The sequence below is a fragment of the Oncorhynchus keta genome, chromosome 19 (assembly GCF_023373465.1).
Source record: "Oncorhynchus keta strain PuntledgeMale-10-30-2019 chromosome 19, Oket_V2, whole genome shotgun sequence".
Lineage (NCBI taxonomy): Eukaryota > Metazoa > Chordata > Actinopteri > Salmoniformes > Salmonidae > Oncorhynchus > Oncorhynchus keta.
Genome location: NC_068439.1, coordinates 73,321,984 through 73,337,372, shown reverse-complemented (window position 1 = coordinate 73,337,372; position 15,389 = coordinate 73,321,984). Strand labels below are relative to the sequence as shown.

The 15,389-nt window shown below is 41.9% G+C and overlaps 2 protein-coding genes across 4 annotated transcripts; both read left to right on the top strand.

The window, feature by feature from the left end:
* Positions 1–265: 265 nt before the first annotated feature.
* ttc32 (tetratricopeptide repeat domain 32) lies at positions 266–2,134 on the top strand. The gene is made up of 3 exons (XM_035794585.2): positions 266–812; positions 935–1,101; positions 1,481–2,134. Exons 1-3 carry the CDS (start codon positions 697–699, stop codon positions 1,606–1,608), a joined length of 411 nt encoding a protein of 136 aa, XP_035650478.1. The 5' UTR covers positions 266–696; the 3' UTR covers positions 1,609–2,134.
* Positions 2,135–6,105: 3,971 nt separating this feature from the next.
* LOC118397832 (uncharacterized) lies at positions 6,106–12,029 on the top strand. Of its 3 annotated transcripts, none has more exons than XM_035792707.2 (21): positions 6,106–6,228; positions 6,301–6,371; positions 6,450–6,545; positions 6,623–6,747; positions 6,989–7,132; positions 7,246–7,335; positions 7,421–7,585; positions 7,688–7,778; positions 7,859–8,076; positions 8,223–8,379; positions 8,609–8,817; positions 9,033–9,150; positions 9,414–9,625; positions 9,867–9,981; positions 10,095–10,264; positions 10,683–10,777; positions 10,856–10,986; positions 11,130–11,319; positions 11,487–11,628; positions 11,706–11,826; positions 11,916–12,029. In XM_035792707.2, the coding sequence occupies exons 1-21, from the start codon at positions 6,161–6,163 to the stop codon at positions 11,996–11,998; spliced, it is 2,811 nt and encodes a 936-aa protein (XP_035648600.1). In that variant the 5' UTR covers positions 6,106–6,160; the 3' UTR covers positions 11,999–12,029. The 3 variants fall into 3 exon arrangements, with proteins under 3 accessions (XP_035648600.1, XP_035648599.1, XP_035648601.1); XM_035792706.2 differs by having other exon boundaries at positions 6,426–6,545; XM_035792708.2 differs by lacking the exon at positions 10,683–10,777 and having other exon boundaries at positions 6,426–6,545; positions 10,842–10,986.
* Positions 12,030–15,389: the final 3,360 nt, after the last annotated feature.

Here is a 15,389-nt window from a genome sequence, read left to right as displayed (position 1 = left end):
TATGGAGGATTGATGGAAGAAGTGGGAGTTTTTGTCAATGTACTATTTTTATTTGGGTGGATTAAGTTAAGGAAAACTATAATGTATGGACTTAATTTTTACTTATTTAAAAAAAAATCCGTCCAGTTGGTGGCGTAAACCCACCTTTTAGGTTGTAGTTCGCAATAAAAAAAAACACAAAACATTTTCTCCATTTTCCCATATGGCTAGCGGAACGAACCGGAAGTCACTCATTTCCGGGTTTTAGGACTGCAAGCAGGCGAGCTCTATATCACATTAATTAACTGCTTATGTATAAGACATGTGCATTACTCAGCAAAGTACAAAAAAATCGAAGATAAAAAAATACACAAATGAAGGGGATAGACAATCACAAGAAAATCATAATATGGACACATAATCAACTAATAATGTGGTCAACTCTGCCACCTGTTTTTACAAGAAAGGAAAATAGGTGAACATTTGGATTATATTTAAATAGCTAATCTATTGAGCAGTTATGTACAATAAATATGGTGTTTATTTAGTAATATAATGTTAGATCAATAAATATTTTAAATAACCATACATGCTTACGTTCCCCCTGGCGTCAACACGCACCAAGCGTTTTAGTGTATTTGTCCACAAATATACTCATTTCCGGTAAGAGTTTCTGAAGCGGAAAAGAGATTTCCATCCAAACATTTTATGCATTAAATGGAACAAGACAGATGTCAAACTCTTGAACGCGCCAATGTTGAGTTTAAAAAACGGAATTTTAAGCAGGCAGAAGAACTATATACAAAGTTCCTCGCATCATGCTGGAAAACAAGGTAACACAAAAACACGTTGTGATTGAGATCATGTGTGAATTCCGTGCTGATTTAGCTATGTGGAATACAGTAGCTAGCTAACGTTAAATGTTAACATCCTCTTTTACCGTGGTTTATTTCAGAAATTGTGATGCCAGTGACCTTGCTACTGCTCACAACAACCGTGGGCAGATAAAGTACTTCAGGGTGGATTTTCATGAGGCAATGGAGGACTACACTTCTGCAATTGAGGCCAATTGCCAGTTTGAAGTATCATTCTACAACCGAGGACTAATACATTATAGATTAGGTAATGAAATGTCGTGTAATGAAGTGGCTACAACAGACGAGATTCTGAATTCCAATGGTGAAAAAAAAGGTATTGCAGTCCCAATTTTAGTCACTAGGTGGGGTTATTTCATCCATTTGAACAAACTTGTGCTGGCAAGGCAGTCTTGCTGGTTTTCCTTATGTGAAATGTTTCTTGTAGGCTGGGGTAATCATTAAGCATATTCTGTTGCAAAACGTTTTGTGGAAACTTGACCACAAACAGATTAAGCAAACAATAGTTTATATTTGACAAATGAAGGTGCTCCCTCATTTTGTTCCATTTGGTTCTTAAACAGTTTCAGTAATGAATACATCCCTGGTGAATTGAATGGATTAATGTTTTACCTTTTTTGTTGCAGGTTTTTTCCAAGATGCAGAGATGGACTTCAAGAGGGCTCTAGAACTCAACCCTAACTTTGAAGATGCCAAAGTGAGCTTACAGCAAACACTGTTGGACCAAGAGCACAAGATCAATAGGGGATATTGAGAATGTATTAGGTTTTCCCCTTAGCTACACTCTAATGACAAGAACTCTCAACAAAGTAATTGCCAGTATGTCTTCAATTTGAATTGGCACAAAAATGTGTCCATGTATGATGTTGCATATGTTTTTTGGGATAAGATCAATTATTAAATTATGGTAAATATAAAGTGTAGATTCACAACATACCCATCCTTATCAAAGAATTTACCTCCAGTGTTTGACAACCATGAACAACCTCTGTTGCCCTCATACTAATTAAGATGATAATGCTGTAATGTATACAGCACATGTTTTTTTAACCCTTGGGTAGTGTAAAATGTTTCTGTTATTCACCCAATGTTCGTGGGTCTGATGGACCCATAACATTATTGTGTCTTTAAAATGATACAGCATAACAATTTATGTAAAAAATACTTACTGTAGATGTTGACATAAATTGCAAGCAATATAGACTGCATACATGGTTAAAAATTTGCCATTTACCGCTGCTAGATCACATTTACCAATAAAAGCACTATTTAAAAAAGAATATATATACAAATGTGATTTTTGTAAACAAATCATTTATAATCAGAACATGGGTGGAATAAATCATGTTTATCTTGATCTTTGAACTGAACAAATTGGAAGGACACATTTTACATACAGTATTTTATGGAAATGATAAATGAGTCCAATTGAACACACATTAAGGCCGGTGTAGACACCACATGAGGGACAGTTTTACTGTGTGTGTTGCAAATGTATTTCTTGCACTTGTTGCATGTGTATCGTCTTCCTGTCCTCATTGGGTCCACACACATCATAGCACTTTTTATTGCTACCGGGTGCAATCTAGAATGATGAAAACACTTAGTTCAGGAGTTTTAACATCTCACTCACATATATAGTTACAGCAGGCCAAGGTAGGAGAGTCAGACACACACACACATGCAAGAACATCACTCACACTTCCGGCATTGTAGTTGTGGGTCGGGCAGATGGGGCACCAGCATCCTCCTGAATACTCCTCACGGTGGCTGCAGAAGCTGGGGTCCTTGGGATATGTTGCTGCCTCTAGATTTCAGGTTCTTACCGATGCCATGCCCAGCTCCTCGAGAAAGAGCGGTCTCCTCTGGACCTTCCCTCTGTTCCAATCTGGGTTCAATGACATCCAGATGACAAATGTGATGTACGCAGAGATGTCCAAGAAGTTGAATACCACAAGTGGTCCTTCTGTAGCTCAGTTGGTAGAGCATGGCGCTTGTAACGCCAGGGTAGTGGGTTCGATCCCCGGGACCACCCATACGTAGAATGTATGCACACATGACTGTAAGTCGCTTTGGATAAAAGCGTCTGCTAAATGGCATATTATTATATTATAAGTGGCCAGCGTAAGGTTCTTATTTTGCAGCTGTAGCCAGTCACCAGCTTGTCTAAATTGTCCACCCCTCCTTTTGTGGCATTGTAATCCATTATGATTCCTGTTTTGTGATATTCCTGGACACAGATTCTCCCATCCCTATGCAGCGTACCCAGGAGTACCACATTTTACCTTTCTTTGACTCGTAGGACACTAGGGGTGTGTCGGCCATGAACACAAATTTAGAGGAATTGATAGGCCTGTTCCGGAGTCTTATGGCTTGGGGCTAAAAACTGTTGAGAAGCCTTTTTGTCCTAGACTTGGCACTCAGGTACCACTTGCCATGTGGTAGTAGAGAGAACAGTCTATGACTGGGGGTGGCTGGGGTCTTTGACAATTTTTAGGGCCTTCCTCTGACACCGCCTGGTGTAGAGGTCCTTGATGGCAGACAGCTTAGCCCCAGTGATGTACTGGGCCTTACGCACTACCCTCTGTAGTGCCTTGCGATCAGAGGCCGAGCAATTGCCGTACCAGGCAGTGATGCTCTCGATGTTGCAGCTGTAGAACCTTTTGAGGATCTCAGGACCCATGCCAAATCCTTTTAGTTTCCTGAGGGGGAATAGGCTATGTCGTGCCCTCTTCATAACAGCCTTGTCAATGAGAATGGGGGCGTGCTCGGTCCTCCTTTTCCTGTAGTCCACAATCATCTCCTTAGTCTTGGTTAAGTTAAGGGATAGGTTGTTATTCTGGCACCATCCGGCCAGGTCTCTGACCTCCTCCCTGTAGGCTGTCTCGTCATTGTCGGTGATCAGGCCTACCACTGTGTCATCTGGAAACTTAATGATGGTGTTGGAGTCGTGCCTGGCCATGCAGTCGTGGGAGAACAGGGAGTACAGGAGGGGACTGAGCACGCACCCCTGTGGGGCTCCAGTGTTGAGGATCAGCCTGACATATGTGTTGTTGCCTACCCTCACCACCTGGAGGTGGCCCGTCAGGAAGTCCAGGATCCAGTTGCAGAGGGAGGTGTTTAGTCCCAGGATCCTTAGCTTAGTGATGAGCTTTGAGGGTACTATGGTGTTGAACGCTGAGCTGTAGTCAATGAACAGCATTCTCACATAGGTGTTCCTTTTGTCCAGGTGGGAAAGGGCAGTGTGGAGTGCATCATCTGGGGATCTGTTTGGGCAGTATGTAATTTGGAGTGTGTCTAGGGTTTCTGGGATAATGGTGTTGATGTGAGCCCTTACCAGCCTTTCAAAACACTTCATGGCTATGGCCTTGAGTGCTACGGGTCTGTAGTCATTTAGGCAGGTTGCCTTCATGTTCTTGGGCACAGGGACTATGGTGATCTGCTTGAAACATGTTGGTATTACAGACTCAATCAGGGACATGATGAAAATGTTGGTGAAGACACCTGCCAGTTGGTCAGCACAACCCACATCCCTTGGTTCTTCTCAGAGGCTCCTCCATCTGGCTTCCCCGAATACAGTTCCACGCATATGATGAAGCAGCATCACAGGCAGCCCAGATCTTGATTCCATATTCCAGAGTGAAGGCACACAGCAAACCTTTTCTTTCTCAATTTTTACTTGTTTTCACCTACACACACACTTTTCCACATTTTTATTACCCTTGGGTCCAGTGGACCCGAACACCACATATGTAATATAAATGTGTAGGGGGGTGCACAGTGTGCACTCAATGAAAATATATTAATGAGCCAAGGCCAAATCAGAAAATGAGCCAAGGCCAATGAGTCTTAGGTTGAAAAAATGATTAATTGTATCATTTACAGACCCCAACACCACACAAGGGTTAAATATAAATAAATTATGTGAAATAATTTGATGCAAACCACAATAGGTTTCTTTGTGATAGTTTGATGCTAGTCTTACAATCATTGTACAATCATGAACATAAACTTGTGAATATAAGCATTAATCCATACTGCTTCTGGCTCCCACATGCTAGGTGAACAGCGTATTAAATAAGGTGTACAGTATTCAATAACAAGCTCCAGTTCCGTTATTTAATTTGTTAATCGGTAACCTAGGATCAATGCATTTTTGGTGTGCAATATACAACATGACGAAATGTGATTTTTCTGAATGAATGAGTAATAGTAAAACGTCTCGGACTTGACTCAGACTCAAGTCACAATTTTCATGACTCGTCTCGTACGCTACCATCCTTACAATGGACAGAATTTAGATTTTAAAAAAGGGTTGGATCCGGTGCTTGACTTGGACTGAAATAGGTTCCGGAACTCATTTTGGGTGCAGGTACTGTTCATATTTGGGTGCAGGCGATCCACAAGACTTGTTTAGCTAATATTCTATAAGAGGAACAGGACCTCAATCAGTAGAAAATTTGAGGTGCCGATACTCAGCTTCGGTGAGCTCCTGCCCAAGTCAAGCACTGGTTGGACCGCAGCTTTTAGCACTACCAAGGGACTCTTGACTCAAGTACAATGGACCCAGACTCAAACAATAGGGACTTAGGGCCAGACTCGGACTTCAGGTTTTTGTGACTTGACAACGTCCCTGAATAGTATGGTTTAGCTGCGTTGACACAGGCAGCCCAATTCTGATCTTTTGCCAACGATTGGCAAAAGAGCTGATCTGATTGGTCAAAATACTTATTACTGGACAAAGATCAGCATTAGGCTGCCTGTGTAAACTATTAATGCTATTACTGAAATAGGCCAGTAAAACCGATTTTGTCTAGAAGGGAGAGAGCTTTTGTCAAAATTGACTTTTCGTAGCAGCTTTAGGAGAACTTATGCAGCAGGTTAGAATAATTCACGTAGCAGGTTAGGAGAAGTAGGTTAAGGTTAGGAAAAGGGTTAGCTAAAATGCAAAAAAACCCTACTTTTGAACTCAATTTGACAAAACCTGTATCCCATCTAGACATAATCCAGCAGCACCCCCTTTGCCCTACTTTTCATTGTTTCGCTGATCACCTCCCTGATAACATTTCAGATATAAATACAACATATAGAGCTAAAATGGTTACTTTCTCTACATGAAAGAGAAGCATATCCAATGCGTTTCAATCTGACGGTTCTGTCCTCTGGTTACAGCTAACGAACTATGAGTGTGGGCCGTTGATTGATAATGACTATCACCTGTGGCCAGTGTGATTGGATACCAGATAAAACACCTGGGGAGGGGATCAAGCACAGTATTCCAGTGGTACAATTGCCTTCTGTGCTGCATGTGGGTTGTTGCTGCTGCGTACAAGCCAAAGTGCCGATTTGGTGTGATGTGTGTTTTTAGACGTCTGTAAGTATCTTAGTGTTTTTAGTTTTTAATGTTTCATAAATGTTTGATTTATATGTGGTACTCTCATTTTAGTGTGACATGGATTTTGCTGAGTGTTGCTGTCTCTGGTCAGTTCCGGAGGCCAAGTTCCAAGCCTAGTTCAAGTAAGTTCTCCCTAATTGTATAAAGTTAAGTACCTGACTAATGCTGCTCTGTAGGATTTACTGGTATCTTCTCTCTAGATAATGGTTTGCAGTCTGCGTGTCTTGGCAATGTCTTGAGGCTAACATTGGACAAAACTCTGGCTGTGGGTAGCCAGCTAGAAATTGATGCCATCGGTGAGTCAAAGTACTGAAGTCATGACAAGTTGGTGTGAACATTATTTTTTAAGTCTAATCTGCAACTGTTCTTTCAGATGGCACTGACATCATACCATTGTCGCACACCTTGGCTGCCCAGTGTGGATACAGCATTGAGTCTGACCCTTGGGGCAACACCAAAGTCTTTGCATCCTTGTTGGGCTGTTATGTTGACAACCAGGTACATTTCCAAAAGGGATAATGTGGTTAAATGACAACTACCTGGTCCATTGTCAACCTTGCTCTTAGTCTTATCAGCTGATGTATACATTTCAACTTGTGAAAAGTATTTATTTAGGGCAAAATATGCAAAGTTGCCCACAATGGAGAATTGGCATTCCAGTTAGTCCCTCCCTGTTTTTGCTACTCTTATGCTTCATGCCTAATGAAAGGGACCCAGTACTAAGTGATTTGTTCCTTAGGCGGATGTGGTGTTCACCTTTGGCCTGCGACTCCGACTGTATGGAGATGGCCTTTCAGAGGAGGTTGAGCATGATGTGACCGAGACGTGCAGCTACTCCCCCTGGGCCTCCCGGGAAATTCTCTGTGACAGGAACTACATGGAGGTGAGGCCCTTGTGATTATCCCTAGATTTGGTTTGACTATTTTATATTTAAGGGGGGTGCAATACTTTGGGGAAGAATTTATTGATCAAGCCTTGGTGATTTGCTCTGTTCAGGTGTCAAGCCACATGGTCACTCCAGAGACCCCTGTCAAAATGGTTGCTGGCCAGCAGGTTCATGATTCCTGGGAAAAAGCCATCCCTGATGTATGTCATTTTAAGATGCATTTTTTTAATACATGTGGAATGGCTCCATTTCTTGTCTGTAGTTACACTTTCCTTTCCACCACAGGCTGCCGGTGCTCCAAATGGCATCTGGAAGATGACATTCCACACTCCTGACCCCAAGGTCATGTTGCTGACTGATGCTCAGCGGGCTGGTTATGGTGCAATGATGACCCAAACAAGACTGGTGATCCGAAGCCCCTACAACATGGCAGAGACTTATTCCGTAGAGGTGATCATCACTGGCCTAAGCAATTTTCTTGGTTCACTTCCCTGTTATCATGACATATTGGTTAGAACATGCCATGTGACTAATACATCATTTTCTCACCAGGTGGCTGGAGTTCCTATGGAGGTCTTCAGTGTGTCCACTTATGACAAGATTGGCAGTTTGATTGTGGATTCAGCTGCTGCCTGTCCTACTGGTACATATGCTTTCTAAAGGGGATCTCTGGCTTTATACAAAAGCAGCACATTTCTGATTGCATTTTGCCCAATTGGTCAGGTGGTGTAGTCTTCACTGAGAAGGTCATCACCTGGCATGTGCCTCGTCACATCACCCCGCTGATTTCTAGTGCTGTTAAGTTTCTGGAGATACACATGGGCATCTATGGCCAGAGGTTGGACAAAACCAAGATGGCTGCCAGACACTACAAGCTGTCTGTCACAGAGTCTCACCTCATCATTGAGATTCCAGTGGGGTCCCCCGACGGCTACTACAAGGTCAGATTACTTGCATATGGTTCATTAGGCCAGAACTCTCTAGCCCAGATAATGTGTTTATGTAATTGTTTCACTGTATTTTCATCTGCCTAATGAACAAAAAATGTCTTGAGTTGCTTGATTTATAAAAAATGTATTGATTGCAGAGTCATGCCCCAGATTATGCTTACCACATAACCTACACTGTTGAGCCGATGCTTGAGTTGCTGTGGAGGGCAGAAGACACACAGGCTGACACAAGATACAAAGTCCTCTTCCCCATCACAACCCCTCTGATGCCCAGACCTCCACATGTTATTGACAGTAAGTCTGCTTCACTGGTAATGAAAGCAGGGGGTCTCAGGATGGTGTACAGTTCACAAACACTTAGTCTGGCAGTAATCTCCACTCTAGCATATGCTGTCCCAGTCTCCAAGGAGGTAACTTAACTCCCTGGTATAAAATATTACATTGTCAGGTGTACTTCAATCCATTTCTGGAATACTTGTTAACTTCTGTTTACCTTTAACCCATGCTATGGTCTCTCTTCCAGACACAGTTAATGAGCAGAGAGTGTTTGACATCCTCCTGGGGATTTTCCTCCATGATGTGGAGCTGATGAACATCACCTTTACCACCAGGGTGCTAACTGTTGCAGAGTGCAATGCCAGAGGCTTCGATGTCCAGCAGCACCACTTTGCTAACGGCTCCAAGACCTTCTCAATAAGGGTGCCCTTCTCAGATGAATTAGTCCTGAAACGAGTATGTTCCTTCGGTCAAATTTACTACTGCAATGACTGCTTCAGTCTGTAAAAGATCATTGCTTATGTGGTGTGTGTATATATACGAAACAGGATTTTGTTAAGGGCAACTTGGTGTTTTGGCTCACAGTAAATCTGACTAGATTCTACATCTGAAACTTTCCTCATGTGTGACATGACCAACATGTAATGATCTTTTCTATTTGACATATGCAGAACCCTGATCCCCTTACAACTGTGTACTTCCTCCCTCTGGTCTTCGGTCTGCTAGTCCTGCCTGACCAAACACCCTTCCCCCACCCTGCTGAGCTGGAGGCCTCCCGGGAAGATGTTGGTAAGGCCACCTAGGTTAAATACCAATCGATTCAGTGACCACATGACCCAGTAAGGTATCTGGTTAAAGCTAGTCAATTGTTGACTTCCATGCAGATTATATTCCTATGCATTTCACTTGATTAAATGCATAGGAATAGAAGGCAACCATTTCGTTTCTACTTCAATGCACTTAATCCTATCCAATAGGGAAACTGGGCCCAGGATGAGCACCCATCCAGTGCTTCAGATCAACTTGTTCCTTAGCTGCATTTTCTGTCTTAGTTCTTCCCACAATCACTGGCAGCTGCGACCAGGAGAACTTCTACTTCTCCGTAAAATACGGGAGCCAACATGATAACTTCCAGACCATGATGCTTCATGCTGGTTCATGGCGTGAGCTGGATATTGACCTGGCAAAGCTGTACAGTCTCACTGGCAACGGCACACACTTCAGTATCGTAGTGCCCTTCACTGCACCTGCTGCAGCATTTGAGGTATGAGTTCTGATCCATGATTACAATTAACTCTGTGCACGATACATCGGATGAATATTTAACTGCCTAATGCAACAGGGGCTGGCAACATGGTGATTTTATTTGCCCCACAAAGTTTGTTATTTTAAGAGTTAAATGGTGGTTACATTGTCAAATGTGCTCTTGGTTTATTTGCAGTGTTAAAGTAACTGTTTAAATCTAGTTACCTACCCCTGAACTAAAAGGAACTGTTTCTTTCCAGTTGGTTAATTTCAAATCTATCAGAGCCAGAGTGGACTTGCTGCTGTTGGAGATGCTGAACATGTGGCAACTCGATGACCTTTCACTTGCCTGCTACTTCCCCCTGACTACAACTGGTTTGTTCTATTTTAATGTTACTTTAACACATTTTCTTAAAATATTACCAGAATGCAGCTTCACATTAGGTCAATAGAGTGACTTATCTGTACTTGTTTTGAACACATTTCAGAGTGCTATGCCAACGGCACGGTGACTGCACTGGCGGTTAAGGTGGAATCTGTTAGCAACTTGAACCCTGAATACCTGACCTTGAGGGACCAGTTGTGTAAACCAGCCTTCAGCAATGACCGCTTTGCTTTCTTCTCCTTCAAACTCAACTCCTGTGGCACCACGAGAAAAGTAGACTGCTTCTAAGCCTGACTCATCAGATTATGTGGATTTCAAATCAAAGTTTATTTGTTATATGTGCTGAATGCAACAGGTGTCAACCTTACAGTGAAATGCTTACTTACAGGCTCTAACCAATAGTGCAAAAAAGGTATTAGGTGACCGGTAGGTAGAAATGCTTTAGAAGTAGCAAGGCTACGTAGACACCGGTTAGTCAGGCTGAGGTAGATATGGTTAAAGGGACCATGCATACATGATTACCACAGTAGTGTAAATGAGGGGTGTGGGACACAATGCGCAATCTAGGATTTGATCAGCACACCTACTGACACTATGCATATGGACCCATGTATTATGATTCGATCTCTGTATCGTGAATGACATTCTTCAAACTGCACTGGAATATTGCATCTAATTCTTATCTTTCTAGTTCTTTGACAATGTCATGGTGTATGAGAATGAAATTGCCCTGCCATACAACACAGGCAAACAAAGTAGGAAAGGTCCCTTCACTCCAGAGTATCGGTAAGAATACATGATACTAATTTGTGAATGATTTTTCCATCCTTTGTGTGTTGTCACTGTTTAGCCCTCATGTTTCAGGCACACTATCTCTTGCTACTACCTGCTCAACTACACAAAGACCATGGCATTCCGTGCTAGCCCAAGGAGCACTAACCCTGTGGCAGATCCTGGGGTGGGACATCTGGTGGTCCAAATCAGACTGTCTCAGGGTAAGATGAGTTTAAGTGTGACTGTCCCAAATCAGACTGCTTGGGTTACGAGTTCTAAACTGAACTACATTTCTTGACAAATTAAGAAATCATGTTAATGTTATAAACATTCATGTAGATTCTGTTCACTGGCTCTCTTTCAGATAGCTCCTATGCCTTATTCTACCAATTGGAGGACTACCCAGTGGAAAAGTACTTGAGACAGCCTCTGTATTTTGAGGTGGAGCTGATGCAGTCCACTGATCCTAAAATAGAGGTGGTGTTGGAGAACTGCTGGGCCACACTGCACAAGGACAGGACTTCTCTTCCTAGCTGGGACCTCATCATTGACGGGTAGCTCACTTTTCTTTCTGGGTTCATTTTAGGCAGAATAAGCAGTCTCATTCACTAGTAAACTGGCTGACACGAATGGCATACTTGCCCAAAACGGTATGGTATGCATTAATGAATACAGCCCAGGATTCTTCATGATTTGTATTCTCTTGCCCACTCCGACTCAGCTGTGAGAATCCTGATGACCTCTACCTCACTGTCTTCCATCCCGTCGTTGCGGACACAAGGATTCAGGTCCCAGCTCACATCAAACGCTTCTCAATCAAGATGTTCACCTTCACCAAGGATGATGCAGTTCTGAAAGAACAGGTGATGCAGACTTTCCTCTAGAAAGTCTATTCTCTTAGATGCTAGCCTGAGTTTTAAATACGATGTTCTCTCCATAGCTCTTTGTTCATTGTGACGCAGTCCTCTGTGACACCACCAAACCTGATGGCATCTGTTCAGGACAGTGTGCAAATGCCCTGAGTTATGCGAACTCTCTCAGACCAACTGACTCAAAAAGGGGTATGGTTCCATTGTCTTATTTCTGGCCACTGATGGCTCTTATCAGTATGTCCTCCAGACTCTAAAGTTGGTGTCTGCTCTTTTTCTAGGTCTTAGCACTGCAGATGCCAGCCAGTATAAGAAACGGATCTCATCTGGACCTGTTCTTCTCTCTGACTCCAACTTTTTCTGAAATATAATAAATCTTATTCTGTTAAGTCTCACCACATTGTTTGTTTCCACAAACTTCTTTCGCAGAGCTTGTTCCATGTAATTAGACTCAATAGCTATTCACTAGGCCACTTCAACAGCATGTAGTACCAGACAATATTGGCACTGTAGTTAAGAACTCTAAATTTAGTTGCAGCTTGTTCTAATCATTGATTTGTTAACATTTACCTTAACATCTCTGCACATGGAACCCGGTAGCGGGATGAAATTAAACATGGTAATCGCTACATAAATAGTCATATTAAACAGTCATGAAAATACAAGTGTCTACATGTTTCGAAAGCCTAGAATCTTGCTAATCCAACTGCTTTGTCAGATTTTAAAGGTTTTACTGCAAAAGAATACAATGTGATTATGAGGATGGAGCCCCATAAATTTCAACCAGCACAGGTGTAACAGACTGCAATCAAATAAATTGTTTACCTCAACTCCCTCTGTTTGCAATGTTCATTGTTCCACAATGAATGGTATTTTGTTTGATTCCATTTTTATAGCTTAACACAACCTTTTGTGAATTCTGTCATTCCATTTTTGACAACGCATTTGAGGTAAATACACTACTTTTCCAGTAATGTTTCATTGCACTCAACTGGTTTGTTTTGTAACACAACCAAACCTGATGGGTCATTTTGTGGGAAGTATTGACTGAAAGAAACCGCTTTTGAAGACTAACATTGTGCACCAATGATTTGCCCACTGTTTCGTTGATTGCCTGTATTAACCCAATGACCACTGATTGTCTTAATCTAGCTGGGTAGATAGCTAATGAGCTGAGGTAAACGGCAATATGTAATGTTTGTTGGAAGACCAACCCATGTAGTAAACTCCAGTGTAAGCGGTTCATTCGCCATTGACCATTCGCCACAATTCATACCGGAAGGAGCAAAGCATGTTGCGCACAGCGTTTTGCTAAAGCGCATATTCAGCTGTTTATATCAATCAGTATGGGGATTAAGTCTAGATGTACACAATTTTAGAAGAGCTTCATCGGATTCATTTAGCGAATCCCAAACAGGAATATTTTTTTTCTTTGAACGGCACATTGTTTTGGACAAGTAAGTTCTTATGCTAATGCCGTTTTGACATTAGTAAATTATTTGTGAAATAGCTTTGAGGCTGTGGGGAGGGCAGGCCCACAATGGCCAAAGTGAAATGGAGACAGCTGTAGATACAACTGGTCTGTAATCTAAAGACAGATCAAGCTGTCATAATATACAACAGACAGATCTAGCGGGTCTATATAATATATTCAACATTATGTTCCCTGTACTCTGTTACACCTGATACAGCGCTCATATGTGAAACTATTCTAACTTAACATTTTTTTTTTCAGTGACACCGACTCCAAATGGGAGCCCCCAGTGCCAAGGTGTTCATCCAGCTCCTGCCACAAGTGTTCATCTTCCCAAATGCATTTCTGCAGGCATGGAGGTGCTATGGCATCTGCAGCATAATATTGTGTAGAGGACTGAGGGTCTTCCAAATATTGAAATTGTTATTTTGTAAATGTGTATTTTTTTTCATTTTGGGGGATGTGTTTACAATACCATTTTGGTATACATTTTGAATGGAATAATTAACTTCACCCATTTGGGCTACTTGTTTGGGTGACTTCATGATAAATGTCATGGCACACTATTTTGGAAGTAAACATTCTGAAACTTTGCACAAGTACTGTTGCCCTCTTATATTCACTGATTGTCCCCATCCTATCTGAATGTTTGATTTGTCTTCATTTTAAAGAAACTTTTTTTTGTCTCATTGTATTTAAACCAGATCTATTGTTATTCTCCTACATTCAATTCACATTTACAAATTTTCTTTCAAATGAAATCAAGAATATGCATACCCAAATCTGCCTGTAGCTCAGGCACAGAATCAAGGGTATGTCTTCAGGCAGAAATTGAAAAGTAGGGGGATTAGCTCTGAGGTTTAACATTGAAAAATTAAGAGAATCACCAAGGCATGGACAATTATTGGCACCCAGGTGCAATACTTGGTTAAATAGGTTCTGCCAAAGACTGCAAGAAATGCATCTAGTCCTGAGCTTGCTGTACCTTCCTACTAGCAATTTGGTTTGCTTCAACTTGAGGGTTGCCTGCAGTACTGCTGTTACTAAGTTTTCAATTGGGGTTTTTCTCCCATAATGGGTGTAGCTTGGTAGACTTTTGGACTGAGCTTAAGCAGCTGACTTTGCCAACCCCACAGCATTATTCCACCTTCGTTTGTAGGGACAAGTTAATTCATTTGGTCATTGAACATCTTAATTTCCCCTGAATTAAGGTGTTAGGTAGTTTTTGAAGTTCAAGACTGAATTCTGGTCTTCCTGTTCAACACAATGAAGCAGTGAAAACACTCGCTCTAATCACATGGCGGTTTGACACTGAGTTGCTTTGCCTCTGGTACTAGGGGCCTTAAGTGCAAGATATGTAATTGGTAGCTTGTACACTGCAACCCCTTAATCTTCCAATTGTCTGACAGTCTTCCAGCAGGAGAACCTGAACACAAGCACCTAACAATGGTTGGTACACACTTGACTTCCTGTGACAAGTCATCTGAATTCCATCAGTTGACATCACCACCCAATTTTGCAAAATTGGTGCTGCTCAAGTGGGTCAAATTGGCAGCAAGCTCATAGTTGTAAATTCTCCTGGGTGCCAATTTTGCCCATGCAATTAGTTGTAATTTTATAAACATTAAAGGGGTTTTGTAATTGTGACAACCCAATGTATGAATAATTCTCAACTAAGGGTGCAAGTGTATTTGACTGGCAGGACAAATGTTCTGTTACCTTATAGGTAGGCTTTGAATTACTTCCAATTTGTCTGACATGGCCAGTCTTCCTTGACATTAAAGTTCTGTGTGTACCAGCGTTATTGTGCTGAGTAATGGGATGCCTGCTCAATTGCCAATTTTGGTTCCCCTCAAAATGGAAGGGAAGCTGTAATGTGTCAGTGAAGCACTTCAATAGGCCAAGTCGTTTTGTCTACTGCCTCATTACTAAATCTGACTCGCATTTTCAGGAAAGGTGTAACTAAAATGGGAACTCTTTCATTTTGGACATCAGGCTACTTGAATAAACAAACATTTGAGATGTATTACTGGTTCCTCTAAACCCTGGCTATTGTTTGACATCAGCTGTAGCAACTCGGACTCCAGGTATCAGTCATTGGCTAGGAGGGCCCTATTACTGTTCCATCACTTGTCAATGGACATTCCCACTCACCAATGCTTGACTTGGCCTAAAAGGTGGCAGTACTGATGCAGGCATTCCAATACTTTTGCGCTAATCTGAGGAACAGGCGCTCAGACATTAGGAAGTGACGGTATTCCGCTCTGAGCTCCCGCCCAAG

Bases quoted from the DNA above. Each gene is read 5' to 3' on its own strand.
- ttc32 (XM_035794585.2), top strand. From the start codon at position 697: ATGGAACAAGACAGATGTCAAACTCTTGAACGCGCCAATGTTGAGTTT. The intron at 813-934 runs GTAACACAAAAA...GGTTTATTTCAG, and splicing joins GCATCATGCTGGAAAACAAG to AAATTGTGATGCCAGTGACC. The intron at 1,102-1,480 runs GTAATGAAATGT...TTTTTGTTGCAG, and splicing joins ACTAATACATTATAGATTAG to GTTTTTTCCAAGATGCAGAG.
- LOC118397832 (XM_035792706.2), top strand. From the start codon at position 6,161: ATGTGGGTTGTTGCTGCTGCGTACAAGCCAAAGTGCCGATTTGGTGTG. The intron at 7,133-7,245 runs GTGAGGCCCTTG...TGCTCTGTTCAG, and splicing joins GTGACAGGAACTACATGGAG to GTGTCAAGCCACATGGTCAC. The intron at 11,629-11,705 runs GTGATGCAGACT...TTCTCTCCATAG, and splicing joins ATGCAGTTCTGAAAGAACAG to CTCTTTGTTCATTGTGACGC.